Source organism: Coffea arabica, chromosome 2c (genome assembly GCF_036785885.1).
Source record: "Coffea arabica cultivar ET-39 chromosome 2c, Coffea Arabica ET-39 HiFi, whole genome shotgun sequence".
In the NCBI taxonomy this organism is placed as follows: domain Eukaryota; kingdom Viridiplantae; phylum Streptophyta; class Magnoliopsida; order Gentianales; family Rubiaceae; genus Coffea; species Coffea arabica.
In genome coordinates this window covers 26,379,979-26,399,317 of record NC_092312.1, presented here as the reverse complement: position 1 = coordinate 26,399,317, position 19,339 = coordinate 26,379,979, and the positions used below count along the sequence as shown (strand labels likewise).

General features: G+C 35.9%; 2 protein-coding genes across 6 annotated transcripts; one reads left to right on the top strand and one right to left on the bottom strand.

The window, feature by feature from the left end:
* Positions 1–1,044: 1,044 nt before the first annotated feature.
* LOC113727061 (uncharacterized) lies at positions 1,045–8,249 on the bottom strand. Of its 2 annotated transcripts, XM_027251036.2 has the most exons (8): positions 7,905–8,247; positions 7,684–7,784; positions 3,891–3,959; positions 3,705–3,763; positions 3,315–3,375; positions 3,192–3,245; positions 1,623–1,905; positions 1,045–1,539 (listed from the first exon to the last, which is right to left on the bottom strand). In XM_027251036.2, exons 1-7 carry the CDS (start codon positions 8,053–8,055, stop codon positions 1,627–1,629), a joined length of 774 nt encoding a protein of 257 aa, XP_027106837.1. In that variant the 5' UTR covers positions 8,056–8,247; the 3' UTR covers positions 1,045–1,539; positions 1,623–1,626. The 2 variants fall into 2 exon arrangements, with proteins under 2 accessions (XP_027106837.1, XP_071931647.1); XM_072075546.1 differs by lacking the exon at positions 3,192–3,245 and having other exon boundaries at positions 1,045–1,905; positions 7,905–8,249.
* An 852-nt stretch (positions 8,250–9,101) lies between these two features.
* LOC113727060 (SURP and G-patch domain-containing protein 1-like protein) lies at positions 9,102–15,730 on the top strand. Of its 4 annotated transcripts, XM_072075545.1 has the most exons (10): positions 9,149–9,246; positions 9,324–9,355; positions 10,409–10,861; positions 11,787–11,913; positions 12,781–12,887; positions 13,384–13,545; positions 14,243–14,377; positions 14,547–14,726; positions 15,259–15,437; positions 15,543–15,730. In XM_072075545.1, exons 3-10 carry the CDS (start codon positions 10,447–10,449, stop codon positions 15,567–15,569), a joined length of 1,332 nt encoding a protein of 443 aa, XP_071931646.1. In that variant the 5' UTR covers positions 9,149–9,246; positions 9,324–9,355; positions 10,409–10,446; the 3' UTR covers positions 15,570–15,730. The 4 variants fall into 4 exon arrangements, with proteins under 4 accessions (XP_027106835.2, XP_027106833.2, XP_071931646.1 ...); XM_027251034.2 differs by lacking the exon at positions 9,324–9,355 and having other exon boundaries at positions 9,102–9,246; positions 13,387–13,545; XM_027251032.2 differs by lacking the exon at positions 9,324–9,355 and having other exon boundaries at positions 9,102–9,246.
* The last annotated feature ends 3,609 nt before the right edge of the window (positions 15,731–19,339 follow it).

Here is a 19,339-nt window from a genome sequence, read left to right as displayed (position 1 = left end):
CAAGGAAAAACAGAAAACTCTCTTTAAAAAAATTTAGGTGAGATTTTATTTAAAAAAAAAAAAAAGATGAAATCATGGGAAGGAGACCTTGAAACGAAGGCCTTTGAGAAGAAAGAAAGAAGTTGGAGAAGATGAGAGGGAAAGAGGAAAAGATTAAAATAGTCATGTTTAACTTATTATGTTTAAAAGAGATTCTAATTGTTCTATCACGCATGCCAACAAACAAAAGGATTTTGAACATTTTTTCCTCATCCTTTTACACATTTTCTAGTCCACAGGTAACACATACTCTCAGCAAGCTGACTTCTTAGACATATTCACTATACTAGCATTCATTTTTGGAAAACTTTTAATAGGAATCAACTCAAGCATGATACTACATCCAATTACATGAATGGAGGAGTACAAAAGGGTCCACAACACTGTCATATGTGACATGTGATGTTGATGGAATTTCATAGAGAAGCTTGACAGAATTGAATGTGCATTTACTCTACAAGCCCACTAGCAGCAAATTTGCGGTCATAATGAAACTATGGCTTTGATCTTGTCAGTTTACAGGATAATCTCCAGGAATTTGAGAGAGTTTTCTGTTTTGACAAACCACATTTGAAGAGCTAATCTGGGGAAGCATGTGGTAGAGATTTTAAGTATGTATATCACTGCTGTGGTATCCCTCTGGCCATAGAAGTGGAACTTATTAACAGGGGATCTTCTTAGACAAATAAAAAACACAGGTCAGGTAACAAATTCCTTTATCTCATTTTTCCAAACAAGTTGCAGATCCAGTACAACTAACTGAACAATCTCATATGCACTTTCTCAAGGTGAAAAGAACCAGCCACTGTGGAGAACATGGGAGTGGGACTTTGTTGTCTGGATATACAAAAAGCTAAGGTTAGTTGGCCTGGACGCCCTTGGTACAAGGACAGGGTGCCTTTCACTTCTGGCTACTGATCATTTAGATAACTACAAAGAGCCCAGCTTACTTATGTCAGGACAAGTAGACACACGGATACCATTACATCAAAAGAATTAGACAAATTTGTGAATCTCTTGGTTTTCAACCTTTTAAATAATAAGAGCAATAATTGCATTACACAAGAACAATACACAACAACATCATCTTAAACGCCAGAGTAAAAGCAATCTCTAATTCTTAAAAATAAACTCCATTGAATACAGATGAAGGGATTCCAGTGGTACACATCCATATCCATTCCTAGCTCACAAGAATTTCCAGCAAAAAGAGATGCGCCGCTTAGTAATATTAAGAGTTTGATCCTGTGATGACTGCGTTCATGCAAGAGAACGCTGGCAAAACACGCCCGAAGGGAAAGCCAAAGAGAACCGAAGTTGAAAGAAAAATTAAGAACCCTGACTAAGTACAGGAACTAGACCTACAAATTTGTATAACTAATTGTCACCACTAATCATGATGTGTCAAGTGTTCTACCATCTTTGAGGAGAAATGATCCCAGCTCCAAATAATCTTGTGCAAGAGCAAAAACATATGTTTGACTGCAGCATCATCTGTAACTGCAAAGTTAGCTTTTAGAATCGTTAAAGTGTTCGACCTGTCCTCAAGTTTAACTAACTGACCAATTTGTCAAAGTTAGTACCAGCTCAAGCAAAAATGTCTTCAGTAACAAATGATGATTCAGTGTCCATATAAGGTTCTGATGGACATTGAAGTTGCTCATAATTTAGCTGTCTAGATGCTTCGTACAATGCGATGCCAACACTCACAGACAAATTGAGACATCTAACGTATGTTTCAACCATGGGGATTCGTATAGCACCACCACCATGTGGTTCTGTCTTACAATCAAGAAGGGCTTCAGGCGGCAGGCCACTGGTTTCTGAGCCAAATACAAGCCAATCGCCCTTCCTATAAGAAACTTCCTGCACCAATATAAATCAAATTCTGGACAAATCACATTAAGAAGGAGCAGGTTTCAATATCCAACTCCCCTTGGATTGAACACTAAAACAGATTTCATTGGGAGGAAAATATTCACAAAAAGAGGTATAAGCAACATGCAAACAACCCTTCCTCCTAGAAGGATTTTAAAGTCATAAACTGTAGGTAATCGTGCCAAGTGAAATCTGGTAAGATGTGAACTTAGAGAAATGAAATCTTGATTGCTTTCTAAAATAAGATTGTGAGAAAACTAAAACATTTGCTAAAATCAGATAGAGAGCTGTATGCGGTGACTCGAAATGGTAACACTGTTAGAGGGCTAATAAGTACTATTTAGTCTTTGCTAATAGTTTGAGACAGAGAACTATTTTTAAAGACTTGCATGAATTTGAAATTGCAAGAAATCAGACGAAAATTTTTGAACAATAGGAAAATTGTGAAGCAGGTCTAGTGGAGATGTCCAGTATGTGTATATCACCACATCCACTCCCCATTTTCTACTTCAATTGACATCTTAAGAAATACCACAGATTTAAGGCATGCAATATACGAACTTAAGAATCAGGACTTTAGAAAGCACAAGCATTTATTAGTTTGGAAAATATTTCATGTTAGGGAATTTAGGCAAATGCATAAACATGAGATTGAGATATGGTCCTGAACATAAACTCCACGCTTGACATATCTAAAACTCCCTCACAGGACTGTATTATTGTAGAGTCTTTTAAGACAAGCCAACCCATGAACACTAATTAAATACTATGATCTGCCAGATAAAAACACAGCTAAGGGACTTATAGAGTAAGCAACTTTTACAACAGAAAAGCCAATGATCACTTCACTTTGCTTCAAATTTATGCCCTAAATTCGCTTTTAAACAAAATCAATAGTTAACTGATAACTCATGATGCATTCCATCAAGCTCTCCATGTTAATTTTGTCATTTATTTATATTTACTAAAAAGGGGGGGGGGAGAACTGAAGAAAAGTCAAAGCTGTGAGAGCAATGGGACACAATTTCAAAACTGTACATTCAATCACCACATTTAGCAATGATGCAATATATTATAGAGATTTCTACGATTTCAAGAAGCCAAGAAAGTTTTCACTTTTCAGTGCCCTGTGTTTTACCAAACCAAAAGATGCAAAATGATGTCATGAGAAATGAAACTTAAACAAAGTCATGGACAAAATGAAGCACCAAGTCACTGAATGAACAGTCAAGTTCTTAAAATTGATAAATTATTAACAGGATAAAAGCACTCACAGAATGAACAGTAGCTCCTCTCTTAGTAAATGCTAGCAGCCTTTTTTCCCCATTCTGAGAAAGTAAATGCACCTTAATCTAAAGTATAGAAAAGAGTGCATAAAATTCAAGGAGCTATATAACCTGTTGACTGAAATAGTCACGGAATTCTCCCCATGAGCCATGCACTTTAACAACTACATATCTGATGAAATATCAAGGTTTCAACATTTCTCCAAATTTGAGTATTACAAATTGTAATTTAAATCCTACAACTAAAGCACAAAACAATCATGAAAGACAAAAGAATATGGAAATGTTACTGCAGATGCAAAGATTCAATAAGGCATAGTTTGCTGATTGCAGAAGTCAAGCCTGAGACTCGAAACTTATTGGGGTAAGATGTGGATAATGCTAATTAAGACAACATGAAAGAAGGTGAACAAGAGAAAAACATCTATAGTCAGGAATTGTATCTGTGTAACATTCAGTTGAAACACAGGCATTGCATTATTGTAAACTCCAGAAGGATACGGCCAATAATCAAGTCCAGCACGTTTTAATTTTGTATCATCAACCTGAAACCCCAATGGCTGAAAAAGAAGAACTAGTAATATTATCAAATTTGGAGAACCGAAACTGTGTGGATGAAAGCAACATTTTCTGATATGTTGTGTGGAAAAGAAATTTAGAGAAAAAAAAAACAACATTAATGGATACCTCAACCAGATGTAGTCCAACTGCTGATGCTGCACAAGTTCTGGCTATGCACCCAGTGTTTCCAGGTATCTGTCCATCACGATCACAAAATATCAAAATCAGTCAAGATACAGCCCATGCTGAAAAGGATGGACTCTCTGCCAGTACAACATGCAATACAGTGAGACAAATCCACAAACAGCATTACAGAGGAAAAATTAATAACTCATCTACCATAATCTTATTTGCTGGAACATTTACATTCCAAATAATAACCCAATATATCACCAACGAAAATACAATAAATAATCTATGAAAGTCTTATTGCTAGAACATCTCCAAGAATCACGCACAAAAAGGCAAATAAGCTCTACTCTGCTTATTTCTTGGATATATGCATCTCAAAGTCCCAGGTCAGAATAAAAGAAAGGACTGCCTGCTGCAGTCATGCAGCATCATCATTTAAAGACAACTTAGTTTATATGTATAAATAAATGGATTATTTGTTCCCAAAATAAGTCTAGAAATTGACTTCCTATTCTTCTTTGTTGTTGTTCCTTCTTCCCCGTTGTGCTTTTTTTACCAAACTCTGTCCGTTGGAAAATTTCTAAATCCACATAAATTGAACAAACGAATAAATCAAGGGACAAGAAAGATGAGGGAAAGTAAACTATGAACAAGAAGTGACAATAAAAATCAAGTAAATGATAAAGTGGTGCAAAAGGAAAGAAGTAATGAGAACTAGCAGCCAAGGGTCTTTTGGGAGGCAAAAGGACTATTTTTTACTCTCCAAATCTGAAAACTTACACAAATAGTAGTAGCACATATTTATACAGGAATTGTGTTGGCAACTTTGGACTTGTGGTTAACCAACTTAACAAAACTTCAACACAAAGAAAACAAACAAACTGCTTAAGAAAGCTAAGTAGCTGACTAAAACATATTAAGGATACAACTTATCCAATTGACTTCCAAAGTGATTGCAAGCCAAGCTCCCCATCTACAAATATACTTTTTGACACACAAACTAAATAGACAAAATAATGAAGCTTGGTTTACAAAATATTCTAACATTACCTTCCTGAAACCAAGCACTTCATCAGAATTAGATTAGAGGATTAGAATTAGATTAGAGTTACTCATCACCCACAGCGCGACAGAGTTTTCCATTTAGATCGTTACTTGAGATGGCATTGGACATAATTCTGATAAAGAGCTTGGTTTGATTTTAGAATATCTATTTAAACCAAGCTTCATTACTTTGTTAGTTTATGTGTCAAAATATAATTGGTAGAAGGGGAGGTTGGCATGTGATCACTAAGGAAGTCAATTGGATAAGTTATCTCCTTAGCATGTTTTAGCCAGCTACTTAGCTTTCTTAAGCAGTTTGTTTTCTTTTTGTTGATGCTTTGTTAAGTCGGCTAAGCACAAGTCCAAAGTTTGCCGATCCACTTCCAATCTTAATATGTACCACTAATATTTGTATAAGTTTGAGGTTTGGATAATAAAAGCTATATTTCTTTGCCTCCCTAAAGGCCCTTGGCTGCTAGCCCTGATTACTTCTTTCCTTTTACACCACTTTATCTTTCCTTTGTTTTTTATTGTCACTTCTTGGTTCTGGGTTATTTTCCCTTATCTTTTCGGTGCAATGACTTACATTTTTGTTCACATTATGTGGATTCAAAAAATTTCCCAACAACTGCTCTTCTGCACACCCCCCCCCCCCTTCTCCATCAAGTTTTTATGCATACATCAAGAGGGAAGACTAAAGCAGAAAGCATGGCATGTATCCTCCAGCCTCTTTCACCCCCAATAACTCCCTCTTCACCACCACTGTCAACATAAAGACCACCTCAGAAGCCCTTCTCATCGTCAGGAGTAAAAGTAAACCAAAGCCATCCCTCTTCCAATAATTTCCAATACATGTATCAATATTTGGATGAAAAACCCATAAACAGACTGTTTCTTTAGTATTCATTGCTTTTTGACTGCCTGTTGTTTAGTCCTGCTTGTTAAAAAAAAAAAAAAAAACACTTGAAGCATGTAGATCAAAATTCTTTCCATAAGCTAGAAGCTGAACAGTTGGAAAACATCGAGCAGTTCACTCAAAGATGAGAAGTATAACTGTTGATACAACAACTTGCAAGAAAAGTACACATGATTCACAATCTTTATTCACTTACATCACAACTAATACAATTCTACAGCCCATAATCACATGACAAAGTTCTTACAAACACACTAAACTTGAACAAATACAATCCTTTTAACTATAGAACATCCTTATTTACTAACAGGAAACCTATTCCATGAGAAATAACTAAAAACTTAATTTTCTCTTGTCCACTGCCACTTCAATGCATTAGTTTGAAGCGGAATCATCACCATCACCTCTAGGCTCTATCTTCTTCTTCTTGCAAGGTCCAGAAACAATTTCAGCCACTTTCTTAACAGCCATTCCCGTCACCGACTTCTTCTTTGCAGGAAATATGCTAGCAGGTTTACCTTTGCTTCCCACTCCCCCATTATTGTTGCTCTCCCTGTCTGCCATTTTTTCTCTGCCCTCTCTCTATCTTCAAATCACTCTCTACCTTCTAGTCTCAACCTTTACCTTAATTTGCTTTAGCTCTTTGTGGTTTCTAGCCTTAGTATTAAGCCATATTTATAGGTGCCAAACTGGTGATTTCTGTATTCCTTCCAGTAAATTGCTGTTGTGTTTCTATCTTGCTTCTACATTTCATACTCCTGTGTTCTATCATGCACTTTCTTCTTGCATTTCATCTCACATATACGTTTGATGGTGTGGGAGTGTGGTTATGTGTGCATGATAGTTCGTATGATGTCTATTGCCTGAACATTTCCATGTGTTTTCTAAGCCTGTGGTTGTGTGGATGAGCACGCATAGTTTAACAAAAATCCAGCCTTTTTTTTTTATTGCTATCTTCTCTTTAGTAATCTAGCCTTAGTATTAAACTATATTTATAGTTGCAAAACTGGTAATTTCTGTATTCCTTCCAGTAAATTGCTGTTGCGTTTCTATCTTGCTTCTACATTTCATACTCCTGTGTTCTATCATGCACTTTCTTCTTGCATTTCATCTTCCATATACATTTGATGGTGTGGGAATGTGGTTGTGTGTGCATGATAGTTCGTATGATGTCTATTGCCTGAACGTTTCCATGTGTTTTCCAAGCCTATAATTGTGTGGATGAGCACGCATAGTTTAACAAAAATCCAGCCTTTTTTTTTTATTGCTATCTTCTCTTTAGTAATCTAGAAGTGGGGTAAGCCAGGAGAAGTATTCCAGAACTCGTACGCGGACATGCCATCCAACCGCGGGCTATCAACCCAATGGCAAAGTGAAACAACAAAAATTTAACCTTTCCAACGAAAAGTTGAACATTGCCGTCCTGATTCTCATATGTGACGGTGGATTTCTATATGAAAGAAATTGCTCGGAATAAAAGATGCAAGCACCCAGGACATTGCTAGGAACAAGAACATGCCCTTAATAGAAAAGCAACAGAAAATGTAGTCAAATGATTATTCTTCAGTTCAGAAAAAATAAGACTAATTTTCCTCTGCACCCTGGGATATCAAGCCCCTCCCACCGCCTCAACTCCACCCTCACCCCCCACACCCAAAAGAAAAAAAAAGGAAACTTTGAACAACGGTACTAAAAAGCAACATATTAGCAGATTTTTCCCCCGCGGGAGGGGGGGGGGGGTTGTGGAGGGGTCCCTTTTAATATGCAAGAATTTCTTGAATATTGTAGTAACGAATTAGAAACGGTCGTTTTGAGATCAAGTAGTACCTGAGGAGAAACCAACACGACTTGAATAAGTCTATTCTGGGAAACTTCATTGACGGCCTCCCCAGCTCCACTAGGCAAAGCTTTCACACCACCCCTTTCAGCTATGCAAAATTTTAAAGAAAATTAGTACTACAGTAGAACTAACAAAATCAATTTCGAAAGTAACAAAATGGGTTCTACTAAAACTAAACAAAATACGCTTTTTCTGTTTCTAAACGTACTTTTAGAGGAGATTGAATGAGAACGCGAATAGAGGAAAACTTGGAATTTAGGCTTTGTCCGTGGAAAATAGAAAAAGGGATGCAAGATTGGAGCATTGTAGCGGAAATTGGACGGTGGACTTATTGTTATGTTTATTGTTTTGGAGTTCATTTCCAGAAGTGGACTGTGTTGCCTGATGCTTTGGTTTATCAGCAAGGAAGAAGACTAGAATATGCCTAGAGCCTAGAGCCTAGACTAGTAAATCTGAAAAATTCCCAAGATTTTGAAATGGGTTAACTTTTACCCCATTTTAATTTCACATACACAATTTCGTGGAAAAGGGAACATTTGATTTGAAGCCCAAATTCAGGAAGGACACTGTGTTGACGGTTGAGGTATTTGATTAATTAGGATATATGTATTAGTTGTGTACGAGGCACCTTCGTTTTTTCTGTATTTTAGGTCCAAAAAAAAACTTTATATATTTGTCACATAGAATTAAGAATTGTCATGATAATAATTAGTACGATCCATTTTCAAATTTTGGTTAACTTTTGATAGCTTCTTCAGAGGTTTTCTTCAAAGAGCATATTGTCTATTGAATATAACTTTGAAAAATAAATTTTTTTTTTTGTATTCTTTCAATGGCAGCATTTTGCTCACCAATTAAGAAGTGGTTATCGAAGTTTTGATTTGACTAGGTGAATATTTATTTTTAATTTGGTAGCGTCTTTTTTATGGATTAGAAATGAAAAGTTACACATTTTTAAATCACTTAAATAATTACAAAAGATGTTGATGGCGTGAAAATTTACTCTAAGTTAGTGGAGAAAGAAATTAAAATTTTGTTCTTGAACTGAATAACAAGCACAAATAGTTTAATTTCATATACATTATTCATTGTCTAGAAATGGAAAAAGTTTTCCAATATCATAAATAGGTAAAAAAAAAAAGAAATATTGATGGAGTTTATAATTTTTTTTGGTTTTCAAAGTTCTTATCAAATATTTGTCCCTTTAAATCTATGAAAGATTAAAACAAAATGGGGGAAAAAGTTTTAAGGCTTTAAGTTAGTAAAATCTTTCATAACACTAACGTGATTGAAATAAATCAAGTATATCAAAATCGTAAATTTTTTATTGAGATTTTAAGTGAAAGTTCTTTTTAAAAATATGTCAGTAAAAACTAAATATCAACAATATATATGTAGAAAACAGAAATAAAAGAAACTCCAAGGACCGGGCTTGCAAATTCAGTTCCTATATAAGCATGCTGCGCAATCGAAATCACGTGAGTTCTATTCACCGGCACCGTTGTTCTACAGAGACCTGGCTGACATTTTTCTCCTCAGAAAAAATTGAGGTACGAAGAATATGTACATATATATATATATAGATATATATCTGTTAATAAATCTATATATTTCTGCTTCGATTTAGGGTTCCGATTGACAATCGAATTTCTTAATCAGGTAGGTAATTTTGACGATTATGACGGAAAGTATCTTAAATTTGTTTTTTCTTTTTGAGATTTTCATTAGTTTCTTTGATGAAATTGATTAGAGTTTTAGGGTTTGAAATTGTTAACCTCAATGCTCCTTGATCGATCTCTGTTTGGTTTTTTAATAATTGGCATTCCTTTTTGGTTTTTCGTTATAGTCTTGGTAATATTGGAGCTTTTGATTTGTAGTTTGATGGGCTGTGATTATTTATCTGGCCAAATAAGTGGGGAAAAAGTAGAAATCTTTGAGGATTATGTGGCAATTTGAGCAATGAATTGTTTCTTTAAAAAAATAAAATTATAAGGGTATATAAATGTTGGATTTTTCTTTTTCTTTTTGATTTTGATTTTTTATTTTTTGAGAATTTGTTTTTCTGTTTGGAGCTGAATCAGTGGATGAAAGATTGGATAATTTTGGGGGACAGTAAAGGCTAGTTGTATGTATGATGATTTAAAGATGTCTATTACCCATGTTTCTCATTTTTTGTTTTTGGGTGACAATGGGAATTTTTGAGATGGAAATGAACAGGACCTAGCGCAGAGTAATTAACGGCTTCTTCAAGATTGTATCAAGGCTAACTTATATGTTTCCATGGTAGTCCTTGAAATGCCTGCATGTCTTTACCAAAATTATATCCAACACTTGTATGTATGCATTTGGTTTTAAAATTTTTGTATCGGATATTAATTTGATACAAAATGGGGTTCTAATTGTTGGAAATGTTGCCTTGGAGATTCTAATTTATTTATGTGGCTTTGATAGTTAGAAGAATTATACTTTATACTGAGCAACTGAAAGTATGTAACCATATGGCTTTGAATGATATTGGAATCTCTAACTACTCTGGTATTTTGCTGGAACTAACAAGGTTGCCAAACGGTCTATACTGTCATTTAACACTTTGTTCTGCTGATTTGGGTAGCATTTAAATTGACATCATGAGACTGCACTAAATAAATATTTATGCAAAGATGAACTATCTATTCTTTTGCTGAATAGCTTGTAAGCTTGCTTGTCAAGCAGTTTGTAAAACAGCAGGAAAGAAACCTGGTTTTTTGCTAATGGAGAAGGGAAAAGAATCTAGTCTGTTTGTTAATGATGGTTCATTCATGGAGAGATTCAAGCAGCTTCAACAGGAGAAGGAGCAGAAGGAAAAAGAGAAACTTGTGCCAGTAGAGCAACTTAAATCAGGCCCAAATCTATCAGGAACTTCAACACCTAAGCTTGTCATTGGTAAACCAATGATGAGTATTAAGGCAAATGATTCTCGTAAAACTTCTCAAGCTGCTTCAAGTGGTAAGCTTGCGTTCAGCTTGAAACAAAAATCGAAACTTGTGGCACCCCCTGTTAAGTTAGGTGAAGATGAGGATGAAGAAAAAACAGAAGCCGGAAATCCATCTGATGATGGACCAGTAAAGCGGCAGAAGTTGGGTGAGCCTGACGCTTTTCAGCAATCATCCAGACAAGTTGATGTTGGTAATTCCTTTCTTTTCATCTGGTTTATTCAGGGCTAAAAATATAGCAGGATTCTGCACAAATTTAACTAGCAATGCACTGAAGTGCTTTGCTCTAGCAGAGAGAAGCATAGATAATTGTGATGCATGATGCTTCCCTTTTTGGCCCTTCTTGTTGATATTGGGCATGACTTGCTACCCATAAGATTTCAAATCCACAGACATTGACAAGGATCAATATTCTTAGTGAAGACGGATGTCTTGCCTGATATTAGGATTTCAACATGGTAGACTTACATGTTGAGGGAACTGCTCCTTGATGGATTGGTTTAGTGTCCTGTAGAGTATTTTGTTACGCTATACCATAAATATATATTGATTTTGCACAATTGCTTACATTTTATCATTCTCAGCTAAGGTTTTTGACTGTTGGATGCTCTTTTCACTAGGCTGGCCGCTTTGCTTACTTATCTCCCCTGTTGCATAGTAATATCCATGTGTTAAATATTCTAGGCCCTCTGCTTTGTTCCTATCTAGTGTTTTTTCTTCCTCATGCAGTTTTACAGATCTCTTTTTCCCTTTGACTGGGTTGTAATGTCTGTACCAGTCTGATACTTCAAATTCTTTGTCTCTGGGCTGGGCTGATATACTATAAGTCATTGTGGCAGCTTTTAGACAATACGCTCATATTGCACAATGCTAGCTTGATTGTCGCCCTTGCCCTACCTTTTCAAAATTGTCTAGGCATGAAGTAGTCATGAAAGGGACAAAACATTCTTGAATTATTCTTATCTGATGAATGCAGTGTATACTATAATCCCATATCAACATTGCCGGAAAGGGATGTTCAATGAAAGATTTGGAAAATGTGGCAAGCCTGCTACAAGAGTAATTTACATTCACTTGTTCATGCTCTTGGTATTAACCAGTTCTTTAAGTGCATGCAGCACCACCTTCCCCAAGTGATCCTACAGTGAAGAAAGTTGCAGACAAACTAGCAAGTTTTGTGGCTAAGAATGGGAGGCAGTTTGAACATATTACACGTCAAAAAAATCCTGGAGACACTCCCTTTAAGTATGTGTTTTACTTCTGCAATTTGCTGGTAGTTGTTCAGAGTGCAGAATGTTCTCTGGATAAGAAATTTTGTGGCTTATGCGTATGTTTGGTCCTTTTGTTCATTTATTTGTTTATTTACTTGTGTTTCTTTTTTTGGTCCTTTTTCTTATCTACTCTTTTCCATGATTGCTCTTTCTTTCTTATTTATACTTGTTTTTAATCTCCCAGACCTTTAGTAACTCGATGATTTTTGTAACTAACAGAAATGAGGGGATTGAGATTTGAGAGAGCCTGATTGACTCCTATTTGTATATGGGCAGATACTTGTTAACATTCCCTTTTCCAAGCAAAATAAGTGTGTGGTCTCAAATGGTACTGTAGAGATCCCCTTCTCATAGCTCCTAAAAGTGCAGTTTTCTGCACATACATACTCTTAAGCTGATTAGTTCTAGCTTGTCAAGATGGTCTACATCAATATTAGAGGGAAACTTTGAAAATCTTTTTAAGTGTACGTTTCCTTGAATTCTTGGGTGCTGTATTAGTAAATTATTTTTCCCAAGTTTAACAGGTGGTCAAAAGTACATTCCCAATTAGTCGGTCCAAGTGGTTCCCTACCTACTTACCTATAAAGATGGCCCGGGGCATGTTTTAATGTAGTTGCAATGAACTTTAGCGGTACACTCTTTTTGGTATGATAGATATTGTCCTCAAGTGACAGAATGAAAGGACATTGAAATTTTGTCAGTGTGTGGTGATGGCATGATTTGTGTTGAATTGTTAATAGTTACTGAAATGATTTGGGGTAAAACTGAATGACGTGCTTATCACATGTTTCATCGGATTTTCTGGTGCAATTAATATATCTTGGCCTGGCCATTCTTGCAGGTTTTTGTTCGATCAAAGTTGTTCTGATTATAAGTACTATGAATATCGGCTTAGTGAAGAGGAGAAGGCTCTGTCAGAATCCATGGATAACCAAACGCCCCAAAGTGGTTAGTGCCTTAATTTCAGTCCCCGAGGTGTTGTTTATTTCATCATGCTCCTAGCTGGAGGTTGTTGATGGATTGCTTTAAAGTAGTGCTGTTGGTGCTCTGATGAGGATATCACTGCGTCTAAAACTTGTGCCTTTAATAGCTGTGACTTGTTTATTGTATTGCTCTGCACTTGATGGGGTTTGGCTAGGATATTTTCTTGCAGTGTCAATTGTCTTCTCTGTTTTCTGGTCTGCCTAGTTTGTTTGTAGATTGTGAGCTTTTGATGTATGCATTATCTGTCTTATCTTGAAATGGTGAGGATCAATTGATTTTGCCCCTTCTTGCCTTTAATTCATGCACTGTCACATATGCTTGATGCGTATGTCATTTTTGAAAATGGAGATTTTGGTGTATGAGAAGTTTAGCATTTCTTTAGTTAATGGTGAATTGTTTAATTACCAAAAAGGGAAGGGTAAATAACTGGTTATTGAATTGAATTTGAACATTTACTCAGCAGGTAATATGGCTAGTGCCAATAGTACTGCAACAAGTGGTTCTCAAAGGTCATATCAACAACAGTCAAATTACCAAATTCCTGCCTCAGCTTTATATGAAACAGCAGAGAATATGGCAGCTTCTAGTGCATCAGTACCAGAATCATCAACTGGAAGATCAGGTATATACCAGACTTTTCTTTTTCTCAGTTTCTTCCTGCTTACTGTTGCTTTTTCTAGGTGCATTGTTAAATTCTGACAAAGATAGGGAACAGAGAGAAACTAAATTTGATTGCATTGCTGTAGATGATAATGTGAAACTAGCTCTTAGAATTCTGGTTTTGAGTGCATGTAGTTTTATAAGTTGATGTTCTTGTTTGCTGTCGTATAAAAGCCAAAGTATAGAGAATTTCATTTTTCCTGCAGTAGTATCCTTTTGTGGATCTTTTTGCCAGAAACTGGGTTTGCAGTTGTGTTGGTTAGAGAATGATTTTATGAACATGCGTTTACTGCTGTTATTGTGCATCATTGACTGTTCAACATTGAAAGAGCATTTGTACTTAATTTACAACTGATGTAGCATCAATTGATGACTTGGGAACAGTTAATATAACCATGAAATGTCCTCATAAGTAGGATGCAGCTTGCTGGCCTTGCTTCTTAGAAAAATAGTAGGATCTGGAGTGAAAGATAGCTGGAATTTGACCTATTTTTTTGGGTTTACATCTTTTGAGAGCTTTTGAGTTCTTGGACTACTCTCATTTTTTGATTAGATATTCTGTAAAATACTACTTTACTATTACCTCATGTGGTATGTAGTGTTCATGTCCAGTTATCAGCAGCTTGGTCTATATTGTTAATTCAAGTTTTGACGTGTAGGGGAATCTAGTGCGCTAACAGCTGCTGACCCTATTGCCATGATGGAGTATTACATGAAGAAGGCAGCTCATGAAGAAAAATTTAGGCCACCAAAAGCATCAAAGGACGAGATGCCTCCCCCTGCTTCACTCCAAGGTATGTACAATTTATGCTAATAAAATATAAGTCTCAACCTTCTTATCTTGGACTAGATCTCCCCTTTTAGTTATATTCTTTGTACGCATCTATGCCTATTAATTGCTAATATCAATTAACTGCATAAAATGTGAATGGCAAAAATTGCATGAATGCGATTTTTTTTCAGCTTCTGGTAAAAAAGGACATCACATGGGTGACTATATTCCTCCTGAGGAACTTGAGAAGTTCTTAGCCAGTTGTAATGATGTTGCTGCGCGCAAAGCTGCAAAGGAGGCTGCAGAGAAGGCAAAAATTCAGGCAGATAACATTGGCCACAAACTTCTGTCAAAAATGGGTTGGAAAGAAGGTACCGCCTTTGCTTACCCTTTTCAAGCCTATCTACCATAGTCTTATGTCTGGTTTTTGCTTCCCCCCTAATTCTTCTATCAGGCTGAGTTACATTTCTTCTCTAATTTAAGCTTCCCTTGTCTTGCACTTTAAAATGGATAAAAAATCACTGGGTTCTTGCACTCTTTCGCAATTTCTCTCTTTCCCTGGATGGGGATGCATATGGATATCTTCCCTCGGGACATATTAATTCTGGAAAAGGAATCTATGGTTTCTTCATCTATTTTAGTGAGATTATGTCTTTTTATATTTGGTGATAAATTGTATAACCGCGATCAAGTACTATGGATCTTGAATACCGGTGTCAATCCTCTAAATGAGGTTTGACCTCTGTACATGGGCCTATTTTGGTAGATGCACCCGTCAAGTGTGCGTTTGGTGCTGCAGGGCGCAATCCATCCATTCTGATTTTAGAGATTGATGTAATATTGTGGTTGAGAGAAGTACGTACGTACTATTCATGATATTGTGGACACTTTTGGAAATTGCAGGCGAAGGCCTTGGGAGCTCCAGAAGTGGTATCGCTGATCCAATTATGGCAGGTGGTGTGAAAAAGGACAACCTGGGCGTTGGTGCTCAGAATCCGGGAGAAGTGACAGCCGAGGATGACATTTACGAACAGTATAAGAAGCGGATGATGCTCGGCTATCGTTACCGGCCGAACCCTTTGGTATGACTTTAACATTTCTTCGGTTATGTTGCTTTGCTGCTACAATTTAAACTTGTTTTGTGGGTTAAACTTTACTTCGTGACTATGCTGCTGTTCTTCTTGCAGAACAATCCTCGGAAAGCATATTACTGAAGAACTCTTTTCCAAGTGCAAATCTACTTGTAAGACTCTGCTGAAATAACTTGGACTCAAATGTATTGTCATTTGTGGAAATTTGCGCAAGTTAGATTCAAACACTGTACTTGCATGTTTTTTTTTTTTTTTGGATTTATAAAGCCAATTAGTTTTGAATAGTTTTACATCCCATTTATTGCCTTTTCTAGTAGCACTCCATGCTTTTTTTTTTTTTTTTGGTAAACTTTGCCTTTGGGCTTTTGGTTGATGTATGTTTGGATTGAGTGTTATTTGGGGGTGTTTTGCCATTTATGTGTTTTTAGAAAAATATATATTTTTAATTTTTTTTGAGATAGGGTGTTTTTAGAGTGTTTTCTTAAAGACCACCCACCAGCTGCCCCTCAGCTCTCACCCGCCACCTTTGCCCGCCCTCCTCTGCCCCTCCTATCCCCTGCAACCCCCCCCCCCCCCCCAGGCTACCCCCCGGTGAAAGAAGACAGGAAATGGAAGTTATTAGTTGGCTAATGTTAGCAGGGCAGTAACCAATAATTGGAATCAAGTGGGGCCGCCAAAACCCAAACGGACCTTATCATGCCAAAATTAAATGCATTGAGGGGTCAAGAGATATGATCAGAATTCAGAGACACAAATTATTCTCCTCAACGTGCGCGCGCATATTCTAGCTTCAGCACGACACATACACGCGATTTTCTAATTTTGGCATAGAAAAAAGTTCACTCTCAGCATTCCTGTTTGTTGGTACCCCTTTTCATTTCCAAGTGCAGCAGCAGCAAAATTACACATTGACCGAAGCCATGAAATCAACTTTGCTTTAGACTCCAAAAAAGTGGAATTCGTTAATCAGTCATCCCTACTACTAGTAGATGCCTTGACTGCAACTTTGCTTCTTTTTTTTTTTTTTTCCCTCTGAATGAATTGAATTTTGGTGCGAATACTTCCTTCTCTCTTTTTTTTCTTTTTTTTTTTTTTGGTATGAAAGATGCGTGTAATTATTATTAACATATAAAGTAGAATTAGCTCCTCGTTGCAATCATCATCATTTCAACAACACAACGGTTGGCTTCTCTTCCAAGATATGAGTTACCACGAAGTAGGGTTTTCAAGATTTCATTTTAAGTATTTAAGCTATATATCTCCTAATCGTGAAAAGAGAAGAATGGGCTTGCCCCGTAAGATCTCGTTCTATTTCCATCTCTTCCTTAATTTGGAAAATAAAGGCTGCTTAGTCTACTGATAAAAATAAATGAACCCGTCTGAGGTGCCTATTGAACACTCGTTAAGATTATTCACTTCAGGAATTAGATTTTTAAAAGGATAAGATTAATTAGAGAAAGTATATAAATGTAAGGGAGGATAATAATTATCACTATATGTGTATATAGGGTAGGTAAAGTAGAATTTAAATATATTAATGAATGCCAAATTAGATGCTCGTTTACAAAAAAAAAAAAAAAACGCAAAGTAAATAAAGATTATCTCAGTTTTGCTTAAAGCCAAGTTTTGGAAGCAAGTCAGTGGATAAAAAAGTTGCCTTCACGTGTCCTTGCGACCCACCAAACGAACACCAATTCTTATTGTTGAATATACATATTTTGAAGCCTAAGGTTAAAGTTAAAGTTAACTTTGTTTGAATCTCATTCTTGTCTCCTCGAGGCAATAGGAAAATCTCAAGACCTCTCGTGCGTTCCTCGATTTGCAAGTTTTAGCCTTTTGTTTATCTCAAGTTTAACAGACATTTTTAGTAACTTTTTACAATAATGTTTATTAAAAGGTCGCTAATAGGACAAAGGGATTGGAGTTCCATTTTCACTAGCCGCACGCCAAAGTTCCTGTGGCTTTTTCTGCAATCCCATAGCCCAATAAAAAGGATGGAGACAAAGAATCAAGGGATAATTTCAAAAAACTCTCATGAGATTCACTTAATACCACCTTTAAGCATTGAGAAATATACTCCTCCGTCCCACTTTGACAGTCCTCTATTTCTTTTTCATCTGTCCCAAATTATAGTACACTTCTCAATTGAAGATTGTAGTTGTATTTTAATTTTCCTAAAATACCCTCATTCAATGTAAGTAGTTATTACTATAAACCTACTCCATTTAATGAGAGCTGATTCTTTTTTTACCATCAATTCAAGTTCCCATAAAGTTGTACCATATTTAATGTGAGGGTATTTTAGGAAAATAGCAATCTAAATTTACTTTTCCAACAAAGTTAATTACTTTTTCTTAAACTGTGTGAAAAAAGAAACAGAACTATCAAAGTGGGACGGATGGAGTATCACTTTGGAATGAAGATATCTTCTCCATCCAAAAATGAGTTTTTTAATAATATATTTTGAAATGAGTTTATAATAATAATGTTATAAAAAAAAATCAAAAGTACGAAAGGCAAGTGATATTTTTCAAAATTCAGGGATGCTAAATGAAATTATCAGAAACCTAAAAGGAGATTTGTGAAATTATCCCAAGAATCAAACTTAACTTAGACATATACGAGCAAGAAAGGAAAGTCTTGATTTTAATTTGATTTTGTCACCTAAGTATTGAACAACGACTTTATCATATTTAAATAACGGGTTATTATCCCAAAATTAGAGTTCAATTATGCAACTTTGTTTGACCTCCCGAAATCTCAATTCACGTGTTTGACCACCAAAAAAAAAGGGTAAACGAGAGAGGAAAAAAAAAAGAAGAAGAAGAATGATTGCCCTTTAAATAAGATTTGAAGTAGGATGGACTAAATAATTCTCTCTTTTACGTTATTCTTCCTCTCCATCTGTTGCCCTTTTTTGTGGGTCAATGGAAGACAGACTGGCAATCTTGTTCACATGAAACTACACTTTTTTTTTCTTTTTTTATGACTCAAGAAACTACACTATTTTTTTTTATGACTCAAGAAAGCCATAATTCTTTAGTTTTTTTTTTTTTTTTTTTTTGCTGAGTTGGAGTTGGAAGATGACAAGATGGGGATGGCAATCCACCCTGATCAAGGGCATCAAGCGTCCAAGGAAGTAGAAACGAAGCTACCATTTCATTTTCTTTACTGCTGACAGATATAAAAATATATAATAGTCTTTTCTCTCGAAAGAATACTTTAAGGTGTTTTTGGACCACTCCAGGAAGAAAGGGTCACAGCTCACGAGGGCACCTTGTTTCTTGGGTCAACAGATTTGAAGTTACCTGCATCATAAATTAATGAGGTCGCAATTAAAGGGTACCCAAGTTCCTCTCATTTCAATTTTTCATCCACCTATATTTTTAGTTGGAGGCAATGTTGTCAAAATTAAAAGTGAAGTTGATTAGATAGGTCGATATGAGATTTGGGTAGAGTTAACTACAATTCTTCAGCATGAAAGAAAATCAACCAAGGGTGGGTCAAATTTTATCTTTTTTTTTTTTAAGACACGATAGACCTACTCCTACTCTGTACTATGGAGAAGGGGTGATCCAACGGGACCAATGGAAAAATCCAAGGGGGGGGAGGAGTTCTAGATTTTTAAAATGTAAGTCAAGAAATTCGATCCCTTACATTCAATTCAAGTAAAATTTTAAATCTCTTTTAATAGTCAACTACTTAGAGTAGCTGGTTGGGTCAAATTTTACTTGGTTTTGCTCAAATTACATGAAGATAACTAGCTGAGAAAGAACGTCACTCTAGGCTCTAGCTATCTTCTACATCACACAAAAAGGAATATTGATGAAAAAAAAAAAAGCATTGGTCAACCCTAAAGTAGCCAAAAAGACAAGAGAAGAAAAAGGAATATA

What these genes read in the sequence shown, in the direction of transcription:
- LOC113727060 (XM_027251032.2), top strand. Translation starts at nt 10,447, where the DNA reads ATGGAGAAGGGAAAAGAATCTAGTCTGTTTGTTAATGATGGTTCATTC. An exon ending in TCCCCCTGCTTCACTCCAAG is followed by an intron (nt 14,378 to 14,546) that starts GTATGTACAATT and finishes ATTTTTTTTCAG; the next exon opens with CTTCTGGTAAAAAAGGACAT. An exon ending in GTTACCGGCCGAACCCTTTG is followed by an intron (nt 15,438 to 15,542) that starts GTATGACTTTAA and finishes TTCTTCTTGCAG; the next exon opens with AACAATCCTCGGAAAGCATA.
- LOC113727061 (XM_027251036.2), bottom strand. Translation starts at nt 8,055, where the DNA reads ATGAACTCCAAAACAATAAACATAACAATAAGTCCACCGTCCAATTTC. An exon ending in TCATTCAATCTCCTCTAAAA is followed by an intron (nt 7,785 to 7,904) that starts GTACGTTTAGAA and finishes AATTTTGCATAG; the next exon opens with CTGAAAGGGGTGGTGTGAAA. An exon ending in GAGGAGCTACTGTTCATTCT is followed by an intron (nt 1,906 to 3,191) that starts GTGAGTGCTTTT and finishes ATATTGGTGCAG; the next exon opens with GAAGTTTCTTATAGGAAGGG.